Source organism: Microcaecilia unicolor, chromosome 9, assembly GCF_901765095.1.
Source record: "Microcaecilia unicolor chromosome 9, aMicUni1.1, whole genome shotgun sequence".
NCBI classification, from domain to species: Eukaryota; Metazoa; Chordata; class Amphibia; order Gymnophiona; family Siphonopidae; genus Microcaecilia; species Microcaecilia unicolor.
The window spans coordinates 27,692,952-27,717,542 of NC_044039.1; the positions used below are offsets into that span (position 1 = coordinate 27,692,952).

The 24,591-nt window shown below is 41.8% G+C and overlaps 1 protein-coding gene across 4 annotated transcripts in view; it reads left to right on the plus strand.

The window, feature by feature from the left end:
* The window catches only part of SLC41A2 (solute carrier family 41 member 2), a 120,821-nt gene that overhangs the window by 25,042 nt on the left and 71,188 nt on the right, over window positions 1-24,591 (plus strand). For all 4 annotated transcript variants that reach the window (XM_030215518.1, XM_030215516.1, XM_030215517.1 and 1 more), the window contains exons 2-5: window positions 2,028-2,791; window positions 5,231-5,338; window positions 17,888-17,959; window positions 22,460-22,604. In XM_030215518.1, the coding sequence (XP_030071378.1) occupies window positions 2,237-2,791; window positions 5,231-5,338; window positions 17,888-17,959; window positions 22,460-22,604 (880 nt within the window). In that variant the 5' untranslated portion in view covers window positions 2,028-2,236. The remainder of the gene's footprint in view (window positions 1-2,027; window positions 2,792-5,230; window positions 5,339-17,887; window positions 17,960-22,459; window positions 22,605-24,591) is intronic.

The window sequence follows — 24,591 nt, forward strand, 5'->3', positions numbered from 1 at the left end:
GCCCGAACTGACCAGATGACCACCAGAGGGAATCGGAGATGACCTCCCCTTACTCCCCCAGTGGTCACTAACCCCCTCCCACCCTCAAAAAACAACTTTAAAAATATTTTTTGTCAGCCTCAAATATCATAACCAGCTCCCTGACAGCAGTATGTAGGTCCCTGGAGCAGTTTTAGTGGGTGCAGTGCACTTCAGGCAGGCGGACCCAGACCCATCCCCCCCTACCTGTTACACTTGTGGTGGTAAATGTGAGCCCTTCAAAACCCACCACAAACCCACTGTACCCACATGTAGGTGCCCCCTTTCACCCCTTAGGGCTATGGTAGTGTTGTACAGTTGTGAGGGGGTGGGTTTTAGGGGGGGGGGTTGGGGAGCTCAGCACCCAAGGTAAGGGAGATATGCACCTGGGAGCAATTTCTGAAGTACTACTACTAGGGTGCCCGGTTGGTGTCCTGGCATGTCAGGGGGACCAGTGCACTACAAATGCTGGCTTCTCCCATGACCAAATGGCTTGGATTTGGTCGTTTCTGAGATGGGCGTCCTCGGTTTCCATTATCGCTGAAAACCGGGGACGACCATTTCTAAGGTCGACCTAAATGTTGAGATTTGGGTGTCCCCGACCGTATTATCAAAACGAAAGATGGACACCCATCTTGTTTTGATAATACGGGTTTCCCCGCCCCTTCGCGAGGACGCCCTCAGGAAAACTTGGGTGCCCCGATCGATTATGCCCCTCCACGTGTCATCTGCAAATTTAATTACTTCACTAGTTATTCCCATATCCAGATCATTTATAAATATGTTAAAAAGCAGCGGTCCCAGCACAGACCCCTGGGGAACCCCACTAACTACCCTTCTCCATTGAGAATACTGACTATTTAATCCTACTCTCTGTTTTCTCTCTCTTAACCAGTTTTTAATCCTCAATAGAACACTACCTCCTATCCCATGACTTTCCAACTTGTCCAAGGATAAGTTTAATCATGTACTGGAAAATTTTAAGATGGTAACAAGGTATATATGCACATATGAGTTTATCTTGTTGGGCAGACTGGATGGACCGTGCAGGTCTTTTTCTGCCGTCATCCAGTATGTTACTATGTATGCTTTTAGCAGGCCTGAAAGTATGTACATATCCACGATATTATGGAATTCTCTACCACTAGAGATATGGGAAATACAAACTGTGGGGCATTTCAAGAGAGAATTGAAAATGTTTGTTTTCCAACAGTATTATGGTATAGACTGAGATTATACTAGCTTGTTCGCGTTGAAGTATTGAAATTGATTTATTATTTGTCATATATTTTGAGCTGGCAAAGTAGATCTGGCTGGTGCCTTTGTGGGCTTTTATACTGCTGTATATTTTATATTTTCTGTTTTAAATATTGCTAGCTATTTAGTCTTTTGTTGTATGTGTATATTCTCCACTTACAGTGTTGAGAGAATGCAGAATATAAATAAACATGTTTCAGTTTTGCAACAGCAGTATACATACACTTTTAAAAACTTGGCCTTTATCCATTTTCTGAGTCACACATAAATGTCAGCTAACTGCTCATTTGTTTCCTCTGTGGTGTTTAAACCCCCTTAAAAAAAAAAAGACAAAAAAACCCTAAACATTTCTGTCCACTTAAATGAGTAAGTATTGCTACTTGTCTGTTCAAATACATGTAATGCTTCTTTTTTTTTTTTAATGTTTTCTTTTTTAAAAAAGGCTGTTCTTGCTCTATGTGCCACAGAGTGCTGCAAAATACCTGTTTTTACCTTACCATTCAGATGTGTGTGTGCGTGTGTGTTTTTAAAGCTATATTTCAGTGAACACTATGTAAAATGCACTTCAAATTGTTTACACCTCAGTCGGATGCCCCTTTCTCTACCTAGATGATCTATGTAAAATTGGACTTATATCTTTTATAAACTGACAAAATTGGTTGCATCATGATTCTTGATAATATATTGTTGATGTTAACAATTAGTTGTAATGAAAACTGCAAGCACTGAATTCATGTTTTTCCTTCCCCCAGGTGCAGACCATATTGTGGAAATGATTGAGACAGAGATACCCACAAGTGAGCGTTATCCCACTTCTAGCAGAGCTCTGGACAGTTACATTTTTTGTTTATTTTATATTTTTTAAAATGGTGCTTGGCAACATATCGAGCGAGCTGCCATATTGTTTTTGCAGAAGACAATACAAGCCAAGGTGTCTTTATAGTACTACCCTGATGTCAATATGATTAACTGGAAAGGCAGCGTTACCGCCAACAAAATAAATAGTACAGATTGTTCTAGAGAAGGGCTTGTTAGTTGGAGTAGTGGTTTAAATACAATTCAGACTGACAGGTTCCTGTCCATGCTGCTGGGTATGGTTCCAGTTGTGTATTACAGTAGCCAGGATGACAAGCATAAGAAAATGAACGGTATACGACATGATGGATTACAGCCAGCTGTGCACAGTTTCAACGCTCGATTGGACCAACACTCGGCATACCACCACTTGTCCGAACCAGTTTTTCATAGTAACAACGTGCATAGTCCAACGAGTTGTAGTCCAAAGTATGATGGCTTTGGTGACTTTAATTACTGTGATGACATGAACGCTTCGGAAACAGACCCTATCTTACAGGATCGCGACGTGTCTAGCGATGGCGATGAAGATAATAGTCCAGAAGGAAGTAAAAAACTGCCAAAGGAGTCCAGTATTGCTATGGCATTACAGATTCTAGTCCCATTTTTATTGGCTGGATTTGGCACAGTCTCGGCAGGCATGGTTTTGGATATTGTTCAGGTTGGTATATCTCTTGGTTCGACAACTCTTCTCAATAAAGGGACACTTTTACTAAGTTGTGTTAAGTAGCTAACTTGGGTTTTGCCAAACATTAGAGGTTAACGTGCACCTGCGCAAACCTCTAACATATGTTAAAACAGCTAGCTCGGCAAAAATCCACGCTAACTGCTTAATGCACCGAATGGGCTTGACAGGGGCACAGCAGAGTCATAACATCAGTGACAGCGTGTGGGTCATTACTGTGCTCTAGCTGTCACGACTGCTGATAGTACGACTGCACTTAGTACCACCTCAAGAGAAGGTGCTAGGTACAGCTGCAGTACTGGCAGCGTGGTAGCACAGTTGCCAAAACGTGTGTCAGTACTGTAGCGGCACACCCCTCTCAACACAATTCCCTCTCTCCCAATCCTCCCTTGGATCCACTCCCCCGAATGCTGATCCACTCTTAGATCTAGTCCTCCATCCTTGTTCTCCCTTAGATCTGAGCCCCCCCCCCCCCCCCCATATTCTCCCTCCTGAAAGAAACCGTGCCACCCTCAGAGACTTGCCCTTCTCCTTCTCTCGACCTTTCCCTGGGCCTTCCCAGAGTCTTCTGAGCTTAGTGTTTGGCGCATCTGTTAGTGTAGCCACCATCAGAAGTGGTCCCTCTCCACTGCCTCTGGGTTGGTGCCTCCTTCAAAATGGCAATGCCTCCTAGTGGCAGTCTGACAGTACTACTGCTAAGAAGTCATCCGTATATAAGTATTTAGTAAAAGACCCCCAAAGTTTAGCTTGATTAAAGTGTTTTTTGTGCTGCAGTTCCTAAAATTGTATCCTTAAGATTATGAGTTAATATTTTCCTTTTCGTTTGAGGTGTAATTGATACTGTGACTTATTTTAATTCTGTTCTGTCTGCAACAAAACTCTTTGCATTATAGACATAGGATGGGCTTGATGAGACTTGCAGCTTGGAGGTCGCATTGTGTGCAGCAGTGCAGAGGATGGCTGTTTCCTGGTTTTGGCTAGATTGTACAGATGATGCATTTTAGATCCTTTTCACAATTGGTGATCATATGTAATTAGGCTGCACTTGAACTTGTGCAAGAACACCATTGAAGGGTTCAACTTGTTTAATATTTTATATATACAGTATTTGTATATCACCAATCTGATGGCCTTGGTGGGTTCAAAAAAACCCCCATAATCATTAGAACAGAAGACATGCAAAAGGAATGCCAAATAAGGCTGACTGTAGCTAAAGTACCTTGCTGGCTGAACTTTCAAAGACTGATAATATTTTGTTTTAGGAGAGAGGCTGTTTCAAAAAGAATAGTTTTCAATTTTCCCCTAAATTCAAACATATTGCTCATCTTTCAAAGTTCGGCTGGCAAGGTATTCCAAATTGTCAGTCTATGGCCCGCAACTCATCTTCAAGACAGGTGACAGAGTAGATAGGTAATCAAGGAGGAAGAGTTAAGTTTTGTCCAGTTCTGGTATAAATTCCGTTGTGTTTAAGTTGGATCGTTATGGTATGCCTTTTTTAAGTTGGTTTTTAATGATTTCCGGAAGTTTGTTAGGCCATGCATTGTTCTCAAGACGTTTGGTAGTGCATTCCATAGTTGTGTGCTTATGTAGGAGAAGCTGGATGCATAGGTTGATTTATATTTTAGTCCTTTGTAGCTTGGGAAGTGGAGGTTGAGATACATGCGTGTTGACCTTTTTGTGTTTCTGATTGGTAAGTCTATGAGGTCTGCCATATATACCGGGTCCTCACCGTGAATAATTTTATGAACCAGGGTACAAATTTTGAACGCAATTCGTTCTTTGATTGGGAGCCAATGTATATAGTATATACAGGTACTTATTTGTACCTGGGGCAATGGAGGGTTAGGTGACTTGCCCAGAGTCACAAGGAGCTGCAGTGGGACTCAAACCCAGTTCCCCAGGATCAAAGTCTGCTGCACTAACCACTAGGCCACTCCTCCACTAGCAACATTCCATGTAGAATCTCAAATAGTAGCAACATTCCTTATAGAATCTCAGATAGTAGCAACATTCCATGTTCCACTGCACTAACCACTAGGCTACTCCTCCATTATCAACATTCCATCTAGAATCTCAAATAGTAGCAACATTCCATGTAGAATCTCAAATAGGGAAAGGGAAATGGGTCTTGATATTCTGCCTTTCTGTGGTTTTTGCAACTACATTCAAAGCGATTTACATAGTATCTACAGGTACTTATTTGTATCTGGGGCAACGGAGGGTTGACTGACTTGCCCAGAATCACAAGGAGCTACAGTGGGAATCAAGGCCAGTTCCCCGTTGCTGCATTAACCATTAGGCTACTCCTCCACTCCAGTAGGACAAATCTTTTGAACACTGACCCCTTTTTTGTTGTTTTCAGTCTTCTGTGTTGAAACTTGCACTGTTCTCTTTTTTCTTTTTTTTCTTTTATAGCACTGGGATGTGTTCAAAAATCTTACTGAAGTTTTTATCTTAGTTCCTGCACTTCTTGGACTCAAGGGTAATTTGGAGATGACCTTGGCATCAAGGCTTTCAACTGCTGTAAGTAATGGATAGTTTATTAATAGCCCACCTAACCTGTTCAACCAGTATGCATGTAAGTTACATCAGTTTTCAAAGGGGAAGTATGGATATATGTTTCATTTAAAAATTATCCCTCTGAAAATACCCTTAGACATTTACACTTAGTATTTTGCACATTCAAAATTTTCATTGACATTTACATACATAAGTTTGAAAATCTACAAGTATGCACCTAAGTCTAAAACCCATCCCAATTCCACCCCTGGAAACGCTTGCCATGGGTAAGTTCAACAAAACCAGGGAAAATATAGTCACCAAAATAATATGTGAAAATGGAGAAGCTCTCAGATGAACGACTTCCCCATGCCACGGTCTTCAACTGTTAAATGGATGGATAGGGCAAGCTGCAACAAAATGTGCTTAACAATCATTGCTCAACTGTGACTTTCACATTCAATGAATCTAAACATATATGTATAAATATACTTACCTGTCACCACTACTCTTGCAACTAATTTTTAAGCTTAATCAGCAACTCCAAATCACTCCCCTTCAAATGCTTGATGCTGCGGGTTTTGTCTCGGCGACTTCCTCAGTGACTCAGATGAGCTTTATACTTCTACGATCCTTCTCCAAGAAGCATAATATCTCTGCTGCATAGGTTTTTGCAAGACTCCAACATGGTGTGACCAAGTGATGGCTCCCAGCAACATAAAACATATCCTGGAAATGATGTCATCACAATTAATACAATTAACTTTATTAACACCAGACTCTGTGGAAACATACATAGGCAATGAATAGCAAATGGAAACTCTCAGAAATAAAACCCACCACCCTGTCCCTTTAAAAATCAAATAATGGAATTCCACTCTATAGATTCATTTAGACAGAAAGAGAGTCTGATTTTAATGCAAAAATACAATATTGTTCTCTTCGAGTCAACAGCAAGTCATGGTTTCCTCCACGTTGGAAAGAAAAATCTGATCTATAATATGCCACTAGAGGTCCTCAAATACATGCTGTTTCTCTAAACAATGTGATACCAAAGGTGCAAACATGACACGGGTATTCAATCAGATCTTCTGTTAAACACGTCTTTATCCTTCTGGTTGTACGTCCCACATATATGAGATTGCAAGGCATCGAATCACATATACCACATATGTGAAAGTACAGTGAGCAGTAATTTTCATATTATACTTTTTTTAAAGTTTTTGTATTTTCCCACTCCAAATATGAAAATGTTTGACTGCAGTACTGATACTGCCCGCAGGGTCGATGGATTGTATATTGCTGAGGTTGTTCATCTTGCTTCTGAAAAACTGAATGAGCTAATTGGTCTCGAACATTGCGCCCCCCCCCCCCCCCCCCCCCCAATTATATGCTATACAAGGGCATCCTTGAAATACAGACTGAAAAGATAAAACTTCCCAATGTTTTGAAATAATGCGGGCAAGAATTTTAGGAGCCAAATCTGAATGACTCAATATGCAAACCAAACGTATCCTTTATTTCTCTGGGCTTGTCTAAAAGTAGTAGACATCTTTGAGCAAACCAAGCCCATTTATAAGTCTGATGAATATTTTTTTGAGGGTACCCCTGTTCTGTGAGTCTGGCAGACAAAGCTTTAGCTTGTTTTAAAATGCTACATCTGTGGTACAAATTCTTTGCAGTTTCAAAAATTGACCTTTTCTAATCAAAACGGATGATGACTCATAAATCGTAACAGTGTTACGATCTGTAGGCTTGCTATATACTGAAGTTCTGATAGCACTGCCATCCTTATATACAAGGGTGTCTAAAAATGAAATGCTCTGATAGTTCTAATTCATAGTAAATCTCAAATGATTATCCAGTGAATTGAGCCAGTCAATAAACTGTTGAAATGATGTGCCGAAGCTGGCCATATCAAGAAAACATCTACTATAATAAAACGCACCCTCAACGTTCTGAGGACACTGACGTCACTGCAGGCACTCACACACCGGTTCTTAAGTTCATGGTGGTGAAGCCACAACACTCACCATGTCTTCATGCCCCTCCCTCGCGTCACACGTGATGTCGAGGGCGGAACACATACACAACAAGGCAAATGAACGCACGTACTCCTCCCCTTCCAACAAATCGTAGCCGCCGAGGACGTGCCCATCACCCCGCCCCTTTAAAGGTACCGCCCCGCCCTCGTCGCCCCCTCTTCCCCTCATCACCTTCCCTCCCCCCTGTCACTTCCCCTCCCCTTACGCCACTATCCCTGGTGGTCTAGCGGTACCTGTTCGCTCGGGCAGGAACGAAAGAGCCCCCGCTTTCCTGGCCGGAGCGCTGCTGCTAGCTGCCCGGCTGCATTGTGTGTGAGTCCGGCTCTTGGAGTTTCAAAATGGTCACCGAGAGTTCAAGCTGCCTCGCGAGACTTCAACTCTCGGCGGCCATTTTAAAACGCCGAGAGCCAGACTCCCACACGATGCAGCAGGGCAGCTAGCAGCACCGCTACGGGCAGGAAAAAGGGGGCTCTTTTATTTCCTGCCCCGACCGAACAGGTACCTCTAGACCACCAGGGAGACTAGCGTAAGGGAAGGGGAAGGGAGTCCCGTGCCCGCTAGCGCCCGCTTCATCAGAGGCAGAAACGGGCCTTTTTTACTAGTCATCTATAAATCGATACTACACTCGCATGTGTTTGTACCATTTTGAGGTAAACAAATGTAAATTCTCCAAGGTGATCACGAACAAATTAGCCATGATAGGAGCTGTAGTTGTTCCCATGACAACTCCTTGAACTTGTAAATAAAAGTGTGTACCAAAAGCAAATTAATTCCGACATAAAACAAACTTAACCAACTCCATCAAAAAATTAGTTGGAACTCGTGTGTCAGGAGGTCTTCGTTGTAAAGTCTCATAAACAATATTTAAAACAGCTGCTTGAGGTATATTGGAATACAATGACACCAAATCCAGTGTAACAGAAATCATGTCTGAAGTGACTTCTGAAATAGATTGTAAGCTTCTTAAGAAATGTGATGTAGCCTTTATATATGATCTTGATTGAAGCACAGAAGGATGTAAATGAATCCAGAAATCGCAAGAAAGGCTCCGAAACTGTGATGGGACAACCCAGTGGAAGCTGCAGATTCTTATGGATGTTTGGTATCATGTTAAATCACTGGAATCTTGGGATGTTGAGAAACCAAAAACCTGGCTTCCACTTTTGTGAGAAAACCATTAGACACAACTGTGGAAATTGCGGAAGATATCTCTTGCTGTAATCTCGCTGTAGGATCTATAGCCAACTAAATATAATAACAAGAATCGGATAACTGATGTTGATCTTCCTTAACATATTGGACAATATCCTGCACCACTATGGACCCACCTTTATCCGCTGAATGGATCACTGTAGAGTAGTTAGATGATTTCTGAAGTGCCTGGCATTCCGTGGTGGTACAGTTAACAAATCTGTTTCTTTCTAGCTGATGTTCTAAAATCTCAATACCTCTCAAAACTAGTGCTTTAAAAGTCACTATGTATGAATCCATGGGGCCCAGTAGAACCCAACTTGATTAAGGGTTGACAATAAATAACATCCTCAAATTCAGCATCCCTCCAAGCAAAGTATAATTTAACATATAAGTTTCGAAAAATCCTTGCTAATTCCAATTGAGTATGAAATTTATTATGAAATGAGGTAGGTACAAAAGACAATCATAATTCAAAACCTGTTGTTGAACTGAAAATAATTGAACAGAGGATATATTGATTACACCTGATTCCACAGTTGACCGGACCTTGTGATCGTGCCTGACCAAGCTGGCTGTTGTTGGTACAGTTGTCTTCTTTTTCTAGTTCCTTTGTTGCGTTGTCTCCCACCTTGCGCCCCTCTTAAAGGCTGTCCCATGGAACTTGACCCAACGCTTTCATCGGAGTTTGAGAAAGTTTTAGAAACTGCTCCCACTTTTTCTATTACACCTTGAGTTGGGCGTTCACACAACCAAGGATATATTTGCTCCACTCTAATCGTCCCTTTGAAATTTCTTAATCTTATTTTGTTTAAGGTTATGGTAATACGGATCCAACAATGACGTTTCCAAACTTAGTCCTTCTTCCATTTTAAAAGGAGTAGTAGTTTCCACAGCTCCTACATATTGCATCTGTGTCAAGACACTCTCTGGTTCCACCTGAACTTCCTTTGAGACTTCCTGTGCTGTTTCTATAATCAATAACATCAAGTCACATGAACACTTACTCAAGATAGCCACCCATCGTTCCAAACTTTTTTTTCTATCCAAAAATATCTTGAGATCCTTTTGTGTTCTGAGACCATGAGGTATCATTTGATGTCTAACATACTCAACCATTTGCAGTTCAAGAAGCTCCAACCGAACCAAATTACGCCTGTGTTGTACTAATGAATTCTTTAAAGTTCAAAATATTTTGTTCTCCGGGATCTAATTGTTACATTACATTACACATTAATCTTGTATTCCGTAAAAGCCTTCACAGTTCAGCACGGATCAAAAAAGACTAAAGACTGAGACAATTTGTGAATTTACAGTTTGAATACAATAAGTAAGAGAAATCTTTTCAATTGTTTATAAAAGCTAAATAGTCCTTAGATGAACTGATTATTGTAGGAAGTGAATTCCAAATTGAAGCAGCCTTATACGATAGGCATGAAGCCAGCTCCTATGTTTAATCATAGCCATAGAAGGAATTCTCAAAACTATCTGGCCCCCTATCTACAGTGGGGGAAATAAGTATTTGATCCCTTGCTGATTTTGTAAGTTTGCCCACTGACAAAGACATGAGCAGCCCATAATTGAAGGGTAGGTTATTGGTAACAGTGAGAGATAGCACATCACAAATTAAATCCGGAAAATCACATTGTGGAAAGTATATGAATTTATTTGCATTCTGCAGAGGGAAATAAGTATTTGATCCCTCTGGCAAACAAGACCTAATACTTGGTGGCAAAACCCTTGTTGGCAAGCACAGCGGTCAGACGTCTTCTGTAGTTGATGATGAGGTTTGCACACATGTCAGGAGGAATTTTGGTCCACTCCTCTTTGCAGATCATCTCTAAATCATTAAGAGTTCTGGGCTGTCGCTTGGCAACTCGCAGCTTCAGCTCCCTCCATAAGTTTTCAATGGGATTAAGGTCTGGTGACTGGCTAGGCCACTCCATGACCCTAATGTGCTTCTTCCTGAGCCACTCCTTTGTTGCCTTGGCTGTATGTTTTGGGTCATTGTCGTGCTGGAAGACCCAGCCACGACCCATTTTTAAGGCCCTGGCGGAGGGAAGGAGGTTGTCACTCAGAATTGTACGGTACATGGCCCCATCCATTCTCCCATTGATGCGGTGAAGTAGTCCTGTGCCCTTAGCAGAGAAACACCCCCAAAACATAACATTTCCACCTCCATGCTTGACAGTGGGGACGGTGTTCTTTGGGTCATAGGCAGCATTTCTCTTCCTCCAAACACGGCGAGTTGAGTTCATGCCAAAGAGCTCAATTTTTGTCTCATCTGACCACAGCACCTTCTCCCAATCACTCTCGGCATCATCCAGGTGTTCACTGGCAAACTTCAGACGGGCCGTCACATGTGCCTTCCGGAGCAGGGGGACCTTGCGGGCACTGCAGGATTGCAATCCGTTATGTCGTAATGTGTTACCAATGGTTTTCGTGGTGACAGTGGTCCCAGCTGCCTTGAGATCATTGACAAGTTCCCCCCTTGTAGTTGTAGGCTGATTTCTAACCTTCCTCATGATCAAGGATACCCCACGAGGTGAGATTTTGCGTGGAGCCCCAGATCTTTGTCGATTGACAGTCATTTTGTACTTCTTCCATTTTCTTACTATGGCACCAACAGTTGTCTCCTTCTCGCCCAGCGTCTTACTGATGGTTTTGTAGCCCATTCCAGCCTTGTGCAGGTGTATGATCTTGTCCCTGACATCCTTAGACAGCTCCTTGCTCTTGGCCATTTTGTAGAGGTTAGAGTCTGACTGATTCACTGAGTCTGTGGACAGGTGTCTTTCATACAGGTGACCATTGCCGACAGCTGTCTGTCATGCAGGTAACGAGTTGATTTGGAGCATCTACCTGGTCTGTAGGGGCCAGATCTCTTACTGGTTGGTGGGGGATCAAATACTTATTTCCCTCTGCAGAATGCAAATAAATTCATATACTTTCCACAATGTGATGTTCCGGATTTAATTTGTGATGTGCTATCTCTCACTGTTACCAATAACCTACCCTTCAATTATGGGCTGCTCATGTCTTTGTCAGTGGGCAAACTTACAAAATCAGCAAGGGATCAAATACTTATTTCCCCCACTGTATCTGTTCAACAAAGAGAAAAACTCAGCCAAATATAATGGAAGATTCCCATACAATGCCCAAAAAAACCATAGTACATTATTTAAAATGAGACCTAGCGGCTACTGTTAACCAATGAAGTTTAGCAAGGTAAGGAGATACATGCTCTTCCCTACTCAGAGAAAAAGATAAGTAAAAGCAGAGCCGTAGCGAGGGGAGCTGACACCCGGGGCGGGTTGCCGCTGCGCACCCTCCTCCCGCTGGAGCGCCCCCCCCCCCCCCGGAGCGCATACCTGCGGCGAGGGACGGGCGGGAGGGCCGATCCGCCCCAACTGCACGTTGCTGGGGTGTGTTGGCTCCGCGCTGGTTCACTGCTCTCTCTGTCCTACGCCACTGACTGCAAGATTATGAATTGTCTGAAGCTTTTTTTTTTAGGACCTTGTTTGTGAAACCAGCTTAAACTATGTTGCAGTAATCCAACTTGGAAAGCAACAAAGGTTTTACTGTGAGCCTAAAAGAATGTAATTAAAAAAATTCAACATATTGCTCTTAATTTCCTTAATAGAAAGAAAGAGTTCTTTACCACATTATTAGCCTGACGATCCACTTCAACTCCTAATATACGAGTGGTGAACTCAAACTTAAAAGTGTTACTTCCAATAACAAAAGTTTCTTTACCTTTTGTATTCTTAGGTGGACCTATCCAAAGAAAAAAATTTTTTTTTACCTTGATTAAGTTTCAAGCGCAAACATGAAGCCCACCCTTCTATAATCTCCACATGTCTGGTGTCATAAAGAAGGTCTTTGTAACACCGGCGAGACATGATTGGTTGAATAGCTAAACATGCCTTGCCAATCGTTTGCCATTGGCATAAAATATAATAAAGCAAAAATAGCTTACATCAATCCCCTATCAATATCAAAGCTTAATAAAACTAGGGAAAATATAGTCACCAAAATAATGTGTGAAAATGGAAAATAGCTCACCCATGCTATGGTCTTCAAAGTTATAACTGTTAATCGAGTAGATTTTTTTTAGTATCTTTCATAGGGCAAACTCCAACAAAATGTGCTTAACAATAATTAGTGCTCAACTATGTCTTTCACAAAAAAAATGTATAAATTATACTTACCATATTTTTCGGACTATAAGACGCACTTTTTTCCTCCCAAATTTGGGAGGAAAATGTTGGTGCGTCTTATAGTCCGAATGTAGCCCCCCCTCCCCGTTACAGGCATCTCCCTCCGTTACAGGCTCCCTCCCTCCCTCCGTTACAGGAGGGAGGGAGGGAGTGCCTGTAACGGAGGGAGGGTGCCTGGGATAGGGAGGGGGGCCTATTTTTCAGACTATAAGATGCACTTTTTTTTTCCAAATTTGGGAGGAAAACCTAGGTGCGTCTTATAGTCCGAAAAATACGGTATCTGCTGCTACTGCTCTTGCAGTGATTTTCTTTTAGCTCTGATAGCTTCCTTCACCTCACTTTTTAACCATGCTGGCTGTCGCTTGGACTTCCTTCCTTTTTTTTAATACACGGAATATAACTGGCCTGGGCTTCCAGGATGGTATTTTTGAACAGCATCTACGCCTGATATAAATTTTTGACCTTTGCAGCTTCTCTTCGAAGTTCGTGGGTTTTTTTTTTTTTTTTTATTACAGGTCTTCTCATTTTATCATAGTCATACTCTCCTTTTTGAAAGTTAAATGCTAACATATTGGATTTCCTGTGTGTACTTACTCCAGAGCCGATATCAAATCTGATCATATTATGAGTTATCAAGCGGCCCCAGCACCATTACCTCCCGCACCAGATCATGTGCTCCACTAAGGACTAGGTCTAAAATTTTTCCTCCTCTTGTTGGTTCCTGTACCAGCTGCTCCATAAAGCAGTCCTTGATTTCGTCAAGGAATTTTACCTCCCTAGCATGCCCTGATGTTACATTTACCCAGTCAATATCGGGGTAATTGAAATCGCCCATTATTATTGTGTTCCCCAGTTTGTTAGCCTCCCTAATTTCTGATAACATTTCTACGGCCATCTGTTCATCCTGGCCAGGTGGATGGTAGTACACTTCTATCACTATCCTTTTCCCCTTTACACATGGAATTTCAATCTATAGGGATTCCAAGGTGTGTTTTGTGTCCTGCAGAATTTTCAATCCATTTGATTCAAGGCCCTCCTTAACATACAATGCTACCCCTTCACCAATTTGATCCACCCTATCATTAAAATATAATTTGTACCCTGGTATAACAATGTTCCACTCGTTATCCTCCTTCCGCCAGGTCTCAGAGATGCCTATCATTATATCTAAATTTTCATTTAGTGCAATATATTCTACCATCTTATTTCATCTTATTTCTTAGGCTTCTGGCATTTGCATATAGACATTTCAAACTGTTAGTTTTTCCTATTTACATCTTGCTTAGCAGTTGACAGTGAAAATTTGTAATCTTTTGTTTGCTTTTTATTTAAAGACACCTAGTCTACTATGGTCTCTATTGCAACTTTGCTATCTGGATACCCTATCTTCCTTTTTTGGTGATACCTTTGAAAAATACCTTGTTCCGAACATGCGCTTTTGAACGACTTCAGCCTTCCCCCAGTTTCTAGTTTAAAAGCTGCTTTGTCTCCTTTTTAAATGCTGATGCCAGCAGCCTAGTCCCACCCTGGTTAAGGTGAAGCCCATCGTTCCGGAATAGGCTCCCCCTTCTTCAGAATGTTGCCCAGTTCCTTATAAATCTAAAACCTTGCTCCCTGCACTATCGCCTCATTCACGCATTGAGACTCTGCCTGTCTCTTGGGCCCTGTGCGTGGAACAGGGAGCACTTCTGAAAATACCACCTTAGAGATTCTGGATTTGAGCTTTCTACCTAAGAGCCTAAATTTGTCTTCCAGAACATCCCTCCCTCGTTTTCCTATGTCATTGGTACCCACATGTACCAAGACTGCCGGCTCCTCCTCAGCACTATCTAAAATCCTATCTAGGCAACAAGTGAGGGCCACCACCTTCACATCAGGCAGGCAAGTGACCAGTCGATTCCCCCGTTCACCAGCCACCCAGCTATCTGTATGCCTAATAATCGAATAGCAGCCATCCTAACCCTTAGCTCATGGGCAGAAGCTTCTGCAGACACATCCTCGTTGCGAGAGGATACTGTATCCCTTGGTGGGCTGGTCCTGGTTACAGGATTACTTCCAGCTTTACCAGGGTGATGCTCTCCTTTTAGAAGACCTCCCTCCTCCAAGGCTGCCAGACTCAAGGTGGAACTTCTCTGTTTGTGTTCATCTTAACTGTTGTAATCTGCCTTGGGAAGCTTGTTGTTATAAAGATGGAATATATTGAAATTAAATGGAAGTAAAATTAAACTCTCCTTATATTGGGGCACATAGAATCACATCCTCACTTCATCTCTTTTGTAGAAGTTTGCATTTTAGATACACAAATGGATTCTTCTGTTTTGGGCATGTTTCAGGGACAAGTGGCTTTATAAGTCATGCAGATCTCTCCTTTGTTTAAACATATCTAAATGGGCTATAAGCCCCTAATGCAGTCTTTGTGAACATCACATCGTTGCTCAACTGGGAATATGAAAGTCTGTCCTTTTAATGATGCCACATATTCAGAAATCATAGCCATAAATATGGACAGTTGCTCAAACAACATCCCATTCACACAATGGAATAGGGATCCATACACACATTACCAAAGTCAACAACAACTTCTACAGAGTACATCCAAAACTTAATTTTGATGTTTAAATCATCTTTATTAAAAGCTCAACATGTTGTTAGATAAGCTTCATAGCTTTGTACAGAACAAGAAAAACCAGTGAACCATCCAGCATGGCACAATTTAAACATTTACAAAGAAACATATCCCAAGGACCCTTCCCCTTCCGCACTCCCTTCCCTCCCTCCCTCGAATCCCACCTGTGTAAACCCACCAAAATAACACAACAGATGTACAGATCAGTAGCACCCAAAAGCAGTCTTAAACAAGTAAAATCATAAACAACACAGTGTATACCTAATTGTTTAACCACCCTTAGGTTTCGAGCAATACCATATGCATGCAAGCTCTGGGTAAACGAAATAAAGCAATCAAAGTTTAAAGCAAATGCCCAAAATATGCAATACTTGGTAGCAATAATGAAACAGTAATGGAATATTCATGTAGCAGGCAGCCAACAGATTTATTTTCCTACAAAAAATATTTTTTTATGAACTTGGCGGCTAATAGCGTGCTGCTTGCATTTACATCCAAACAAACTTTAAGAAGAAATAAATATATACGACAGAATTGGCATTTTTAGACTGACTGTGGACTTCTGCAAGAAGGTAGCTCTTCCCTCATTATTCAATACCTCTCCTTTAAATAGTGCATTTTTATAATTTCATTCCATGAAACAAAAAGGAGCAAATCCCACATATACCATCTTTCACAGGAAAAAAGATTGTAAATGTTCCCAGGTTTCAACCCAGTTAGTTAAACCCGCTCCCCAAAACCTTTGTACTTTGTACCTGATTCTCATAACATGGTGGCCCTTTACTAGGTGAAAAAATGACCGCACCAATACAACGCCTTTTAGGGTGTCCCTATAACCAGCCCCTCCAAATGACACAATGATTACGATTTAGGACAAATTACTACTTTAATCGATGGAAGGTAATTCTGTTCTAACAGTTCTTCTGTGTACATCTGTATGCCGCACAAACTGGCATGTTTCTATAACTGAGATTAAATACAATATGCAGACTTAATCAGGCTGAAAACTGTGAGAGCAGGTGAGCGAAGAGCTTTAAGGATGCAGCTGATAGTTTGTTTAGGGTACACCAAATATGGCTGCTGCATAGGGAAGACGGCTTCAACTTTTTGATGTCATGCTGTCTCCTGTCATAGTTGGAACATAAGGACAGAGCCGGGCAGACTTCCATGGTCTATGTCCTAGCAATACCGAAGAAAGACTATGATCAAATGATTTAATCTTGAATTGATAATGAATATGACTTTTGAGCAGACTGGATGGGACCATTCAGGTCTTTATCTGCCATCACTTACTATGTTACTATGTATTAACCCATTAGTTCCCAACGTTATATGGGAGCTTATTATGGGAACATTGGGCACTAATGGGTTAAACCTCCTTGGCATAAACAGGTAACTCCCAGCTGTGCCCCAGACCGCTCCAGCACTGCTTGGATTGTGCCAAGGTAGCCTGCTTGGTTTTCAGCATTACTGTCTGGTTAAGTGCTGCTGAAAATCTGGGTCTAACCCGATGAATGGGACTTTCTGAGAAGGTGCCGCTTGTACTCTGATAAAGCTTACTGAATATCGAGCCTTTGTTTTTCAGAAAAGGCTTTTGCACCCTCATGTAATCCTCCTTAGCTGAAGACTGTGTTCAGCCTTCCTTTTAATAAGAGTTTCCTTAGTAAGAGAGAGGATTTTAAAGCTATAATCATATCATCTCTATGTGATGAGCTGCCTCATGTTGTTTCTTGTGGTGGTTCTGCATTTCCAGTTATTTTTGCTTAGGAAGAGTTTTTTTTTTTACAGGTAGCTTACCTTAGTCTTTCAACACATAGTAATGGCCTGTGTCAAATTTTATGTCATCAGTCTGAGCCCTTCACACCCTCGCACTTACTCATACATTCCTCATCGAGTTTCGTAATGTCAGTGTGCCACAAGGTGAGGTGATATGTATTGGTGAAAATGTTTTTTGCTTGCTTCACTGATGACTCATAGAATTCACTGCATTGGAGCTGGGGGTGAGAGAGAGAGAGAAAACAGATTTATAGATAACACAAACCAAGATGAGAACCATCTTCCATTCAGTTGTCTGGCAAGACTTGAATGCTGTGGCATAGTTTGAGGAAACCAATCATACTTTAAAAAGACCATTAAACTTGATTTCAGGCTTGTGGCTGATTATGAAGGAGCTGTCTTATTGTTCTTTCAGCATTTATATAACACCCCAAATCAGGACACTGATTTCCTACCTGGTGCCTGTGGTGATTAAATACTATATATTGTATGCATTTAGTTTTTCAAGTATTTTTCTTTTTAATGTAGCTTTCCTTGAAATTCAGTTCTGTTGATTGCAAAATATGTTCCCTGCAGTTCCTGCACTTTTCCTGAGGTAGCTGAGTAAAATAATCATGTTCAGTAAGAAATGTTTTTTGTTTTTCATTGGCATTTATGGTGTACAAATCAAAATCCTAACATTATAGTTTCATGCTAACACAATTTTATTTTCGACAAGGTGAATATTGGGAAAATGGATTCACCTATCGAGAAGTGGAACCTGATAATTGGCAATCTGGCATTAAAACAGGTGAGAACTGTAAAGAAACTAAAATTAAAAAAAAAAAAATTGGGGGTCAGTAGTCAAAGCGAATTTATCAGCCAGAAACTGCTCCTGGCTATTTAAATCGCTTTTTTCGGGGCTATCCACTGATGTTAAGCGGCATTTAACCAGTTAGTACCGCTGAACACTGCCAGAGTCTGCTAAGCCAGCTATTTTGTGGGCAGTCTGGGGGTAGAGTCGGCACTTACTAGTCCTTTTACCAAGCTGCAGTAAAAAGGGCCCTGTTCTAGCAGTGAGGGCTGTTTTTGCCATGTAACATAGTAGATGACGGCAGAAAAAGACCTGCACGGTCCATCCAGTCTGCCCAACAAGATAAACTCATATGTGCTACTTTTTGTGTATAGCTTACCTTGATTTGTATCTGTCATTTTCAGGGCACAGACCGTAGAAGTCTGCCCAGCACTAGCCCCGCCTCCCAACCACCAACCCTGCCTCCCACCACCGGCTCCGCCACCCAATTTCGTGCTGCAGCCCTTTTTACCATAGCGAGTAAAAAGGCCATAAAATGACATGGCCATGCAGTAAGATTTCACTTACTGCATGGTGTTATGGGTGGGGGAGCACTTAATGCTACCCATTGAGGTTGCATTAACCCATTAGTGCCCAATGTTCCCATATGGTGGCTTACTATGGGAACATTGGGCACTAATGGGTTAAGGGCTCCCATGCTAACCCGGTGCTAACCAGGTAGTGCGCAGCTCTGACCGATTACCACTGGGTTAGCAGCGCGCTGGAAAATAGCTGTTTTCCCTAGCACGGCAAATGGCGCACAATGGGACTGGATCTACCACCGGCGCCCACGTTGGTCCAGCGGTAGTTCCAAATTAGCATGCTGTAAGCATCCAATTATTGATGGTTAACAGTTCTCGTTAGCCAATTAAGTTGCACAATGTATGTCAGAATCTGGGAGTAAATTCTTTTCTTTGTATAAAGCCTCAAATTATTCAACGTTTACTCTGATTAAGAGATTGCTTCACCTGGACTCCATGATCAGCAGCGCTTAGCTCTTCTCAGGCAAAATTCAGGGTACATTTGACTTCCATCAAAAACACTTCACAAGGCAACACAGACATAGTTATGGGTACCAATGTTGAGTTGATCCCCCTGCCCCCATGGCCAACAAGATTTCCTTACCTTTTGCTTGCCAAAACAAGCAGGAAGACTACACCAAATGCATAGCAATACTCCTCTGTCCATGCTCCAAAAATCTTAAATGTCAACCAATGTCAGAAGAGACTGAACTCTCTTGTTCTTGGTATTGTTCTTTTGCTGTATCTGATGGAGGTTCTCTGTGGGGTTAGGGTTGATACCAACTGCGTTATACTGTGACTGTGAATAGGGGAGGGGGCAATAAAATTGATAAAAACTTGATGATGGGCTGTATGGTATTGTACTATAATTTTCTATTTGTGTACTCTAATATTGTCTATATTGATTGGTCCTGTTACTAGCTTGTCATCAATAAAAATTGTTCAATATAAACATCAACCAAGAACAACACTTACGTTCCTACATTTATTACATCTCCATCTCTCTCTCTCTCTCAACACACTTTTTCTTCAGTCCAGCTGCAGCCCAAGTAATTGCCCCTAGGTGCTTAATTGCTCCACCTGTGTTCTGAGCCCCTGATGCTTCATACTACCGTTCCCAAACTGCTCTGTGCTATCTGCTCTGGAGCTCCTTCTACTCTTCAACTACTGTAAACGCAGGGGCGCGTTGCTCCGTGTGTCTATACAAAATAAAGTCCTATAAGTGGGAATGACTCTGGAGAAAACTAATCTTTACAGGCAATGACGACACCAGCAGAAGACTGGCAAGAGGAGCAGCCCAACTAGAAGGATGTTTTAGGAGAGAAACTCTTAAGGGAAAATGCTTGAGCATTAGTTATCAAATCATGTAATAAATGTAGGAACTTAAGTGCTGTTCTTGGTTGATGTTTATAGTGAACAAGTTTTATTGATGACAAGCTAGTAACAGCACCAGTCAATATAGACAATATTAGAGTACACAAACAGAATATTATAGTACAATACCATACAACCCATCATCAAGTTTTTATCAGTTTTATTGCCCCCCTCTCCTATTCACAGTCACAGTATAACGCAGTTGGTATCAACCCTAACCCCACAGAGAACCTCCATCAGATACAGCAAAAGAACAAGAGAGTTCAGTCTCTTCTGACACTGGTTGATGTTTAAGATTTTTGGAGCATGGATAGAGGAGCATTGCTATGCATTTGGTGTAGTCTGCCTGCTTATTTTGGGCAAGCAAAAAGTAAGGAAATCTTGTTGGCCATGGGGTCAGGGGGACCAACTCATCATTGGTACCCATAACTATGTCTGTGTTGCCTTGTGAAGTGCTTTTGATGGAAGTCAAATGTACCCTGAATTTTGCCTGAGAAGGGCTGAGCTCTGCTGATCATGGAGTCCAGGTGAAGCAATCTCTTAATTAGAATAAACGTTGAATAGTTTGAGGCTTCATACAAAGAAAATTTACTCCCAGATTCTTCGACATACATGGTGCAACTTAATTGGCTAACGAGAACTGTTAACCGTCAATAATTGGATGCTAATGTTAATTAGCATCAATTAGGATTTTGTGTGCACATCTGGCTGCACGCTGTTCTTTAATGCTGGGTGCCTAAATCCCATAGCTTGCAACTCAAAGGAGGGTGTGGCCATGGGAGGGGCATCGGCGGGCCATGGCGTTCCGAAAAGTTGTGCGCAGTGTTATGGAGTATTGAGTTTCCATGCCCAACTTGGGCACCGGGTTTCAGCAGGTGTGAGTATGGCACCCAGATTTGGGAGTTGGCGCCAAGAGCTGTTCTAGAAAGGGCGCAGGCACTTTTTAAACTAGAGCTTTGTGCCGATCTTTTCTAGCATCTATTTTTGAGTGTGATTTATAGAATTCTCCCCCCCCCCCCACCCCTTAATGTTTGCGAGTGCATTTTGCATTAAGCTAGGCTGGCTCAGAGTTATGTTATTTAAAAATATATGTAAGCTAAAATAAGCCAACGGAAGAATCCTATAAGGGAAATGTTGTAATCTGTCTGGAAATTATACTTAGAAAAGGTAACGGTTAATTGGGCTATTTGAGGCTACAAGCTGTGATCATAATGGGGAGAGCCACAGACTGTGAGTGTGATGAATTAGAACCTGAGAATTTGTCCTTAAAGCTTCAGGCTGCAATTTAGACCAGAGAAGATCTGGTAAATGTTATGGTTGTGAGAATGTAGTTGGGATAAAATTGTGCAAGTGGCTGTATATACATATAGTAACATAGTAGATGACGGCAGAAAAAGACCTGCACGGTCCATCCAGTCTGCCCGGAAGATAAATTCATATGTGCTACTTTTTTATTTGTACTGTCCTGTTCAGGGCACAGACCGTATAAGTCTGGCCAGCCCTATCCCCGCCTCCCAACTACCAGTCCCGCCTCCCACCACCAGCTCTGGCACAGACCCTATAAGTCTGCCCAGCACTATCCCCGCCTCCCAACTACCAGTCCCGCCTCCCACCACCAGCTCTGGCACAGACCGTATAAGTCTGCCCAGCACTATCCCCGCCTCCCAACCACCAACCCCGCCTCCCACCACCAGCTCTGGCACAGACTGTATAAGTCTTCCCAGCACTATCCCTGCCTCCCACCACCGGCGTATATGTTAATTGTGGAATTATTATTAACATATCTAACAGTTAGTTATAGTTTTTATTTGTTAAGTTTTAGACACCTCTGTACCTTTCTAAAGTTAGTTTGGGGTAGGTCTGTTTTCTGTCATGCCTGGGATCTGTTCTGTTCTCTTGGTAGCAGATTCCCAAATGGGGATGAGTATGGGGGTCTGTGCTGGGACTGGTGGTTGGGAGGCAGGGATAGTGCTGGGCAGACTTATACAGTCTGTGCCAGAGCCGGTGGTGGGAGGCGGGGCAGGTGGTTTGGAGGCAGGGATAGTGCTGGGCAGACTTATACGGTCTGTGCCCTGAAAAAGACAGGTACAAATCAAGGTAAGGTATACACAAAATGTGGCACATGTGAGTTATCTTGTTGGGCAGACTGGATGGACCGTGCAGGTCTTTTTCTGCCGTCATCTACTATGTTAGTATGTTTTTATATATTTGTGAAATTTTGTAAATGGCTTAGATATGGGATTTCTCAGGATTTGACGATTCATCAAATCATTAATAAACATAAACACATCTACGGAGAAACAATTCTAATTAAACCTGTATGTTAAAGCGTGTAAAGAGTGCACCAATATCCTTCACATTCATAATAAATGAAGTTTAGTGCCGAGTTCTGTCCCCGAGATTTGAGCTAGAAGTTTCCTATCGTGATAATTGCTATTTAGACTACAAACCGTTTAAGTGCATGAGCACAGCCTGTACCCTAGAGAAGAAAGCATGTACTTTAGCTTTCTACTCCATGGGATATGTTACTGCATTAACAACCTCTCTCGTTTTAACTTCCTAGGTGCAAGCGACCGTGGTTGGTTTTCTGGCAGCAGTGGCCGCAGTCATACTGGGTTGGATACCAGAAGGAAAATATCAGCTAGATTATGCAATACTTTTGTGTTCCAGCAGTGTGGCTACTGCATTTATAGCATCTCTTTTACAAGGTGTGGATTGCCTTGCTCAGCTTTTTTTTTTTTTTTTAATTCAAGTTAACTAAATTAATAGGTTACACGCTAATTTAGTCCAAGCTGGAAGGAAGACCATAAATTCTGTTTGATTATCTCATAGGGAGTTACATTAATCAATTAAATGTTCCCACCACCAAGCACACATGTAGCTTTAATTATCTGCGTGTTAATTAAATGATAGGCAGCAGAGATGTACAGAGTTGCAATTCAGAATTAACTTTAAGGTATTACAGTGAATTCCTGTATATACTGTAATAAACAGGTGTATCCTTGAATTCAGGCCAAGCAAGCAAACTAGAGATGTACCAACAAGTGGTATATAAATCTAAACATGTCCTCTAATCTAGGATGGATACACTATATTCAATCTGATTACCAACAGTTCTCCTGTGGATTTACTATATGCAACCTAATTACTAATAGTTCTCCTGTGGATACATTATATCCAATCTTACTATTAACAGTTCTCCTGTGGATACACTATATCCAGTCTGATTGGCAGCAGTTCTCCTGTGGATACACTAACCCCCTAATTCTATATATGACGCTCAAAATTTGTGTGTGGAATTTTGGGCGGGTGCCCAAGTTCCACATGCAATTTGATTGACTAACAAGCCAATTAGCACCAATAATTGGGTGCTAATTATTGGTGCTAATTGGCAACAATTGGAAGTTACACGCTTAGCTTGCTGGGCGCTATTCTATAAAGATGCACATGTAAATTCTTGTTCACAGACCTGAACAGGGGCATGGCCATGGTAGGGTCATAGACAGGTCATGGACGTTCCAAGAATTTGTGTGCACTCTACAGAATATGCCTGATCCACGTCTAATTTAGGCACAAGGATTTATACCAGGTTTCAGTTGGTGTAAATCCTCTAGGAGTGGATCCTGGCATTAAGCGCTATTCTATAAATGGCGTCCAACTCAGAGCGGCGTTTGTAGAATAGCAGCGCTCATTTTTTTTGCACTGATTTTTTTCAACGCCATTTATAGAATTGAGTCCTATATCCAGTCTGATTATCAACAGTTGTCCTATGTATACACTGTATCTAATCTGATTACCAACAGTTCTCCTGTGGATGCACACAATATCCAGTCTGAATACCAGTAGTTTATTTTTTATTTATTTTACATGTCTATCCTGCTTTAACCCAAGGCAGGTAACAATAAAACATACATAATATCAAAATAAAAGAAATCAACAACAATCTTTATTATACAAGCAAAGCAGAATCTAAATAACATAAGTCCATCCACAGTCAATACAATGGCTCAGCTCACAGGTACTTCAGTATACTTCATTCCTCTAGAAAGGCCTTTACAAAGTAATGGGTCTTGGAGGGGCATAATCGAACAGGGATGACCATCTCTAAGGGCGTCCATCTCTTAAGGACGTCCCAGCGAAGGGACGGGGAAAACGCTATTATTGAAACAAGATGGGTGTCCATCTTTCGTTTCGATAATACGGTTGGGGACGCCCAAATCTCAACATTTCAAGACGTCTTTCTCATAGAAACATCCAATTTTGGATGTCCTTAACTGCCCATTGCCAAAACGTCCAAAATTTGGACATCCTCAACTGCCACGTCACTATACCTCCTACACCCCATGAAATTTGGCCGTCCCTGCAACAGGGCAGTTGCGGACGTCCATCTTCCGATTTAAAGATGGCATCCTTCTCTTTTCATTGGTCTCCAGCCCAGACATGTCAAACAAGTGCGGGAGGATTGTGCTGAGCGCATTCTCAGGCACAATTCTGCACTTCTACCCCATAATCAGAGATAATGCATGCAAATTTAAGCAGCGCAATTATCTCTGATCATAGGTCTAATAGCGCCCCGTGCTGTTCCAGTGCTATTTTAGAGCGCTGTTTGGAACAGCGCAGGGCTTTTGATCATCTGCCTGCAAAAGAGTAGATCGAGGGCCATGTTTACTGATGTGCACTAGCATTTTTAGTACA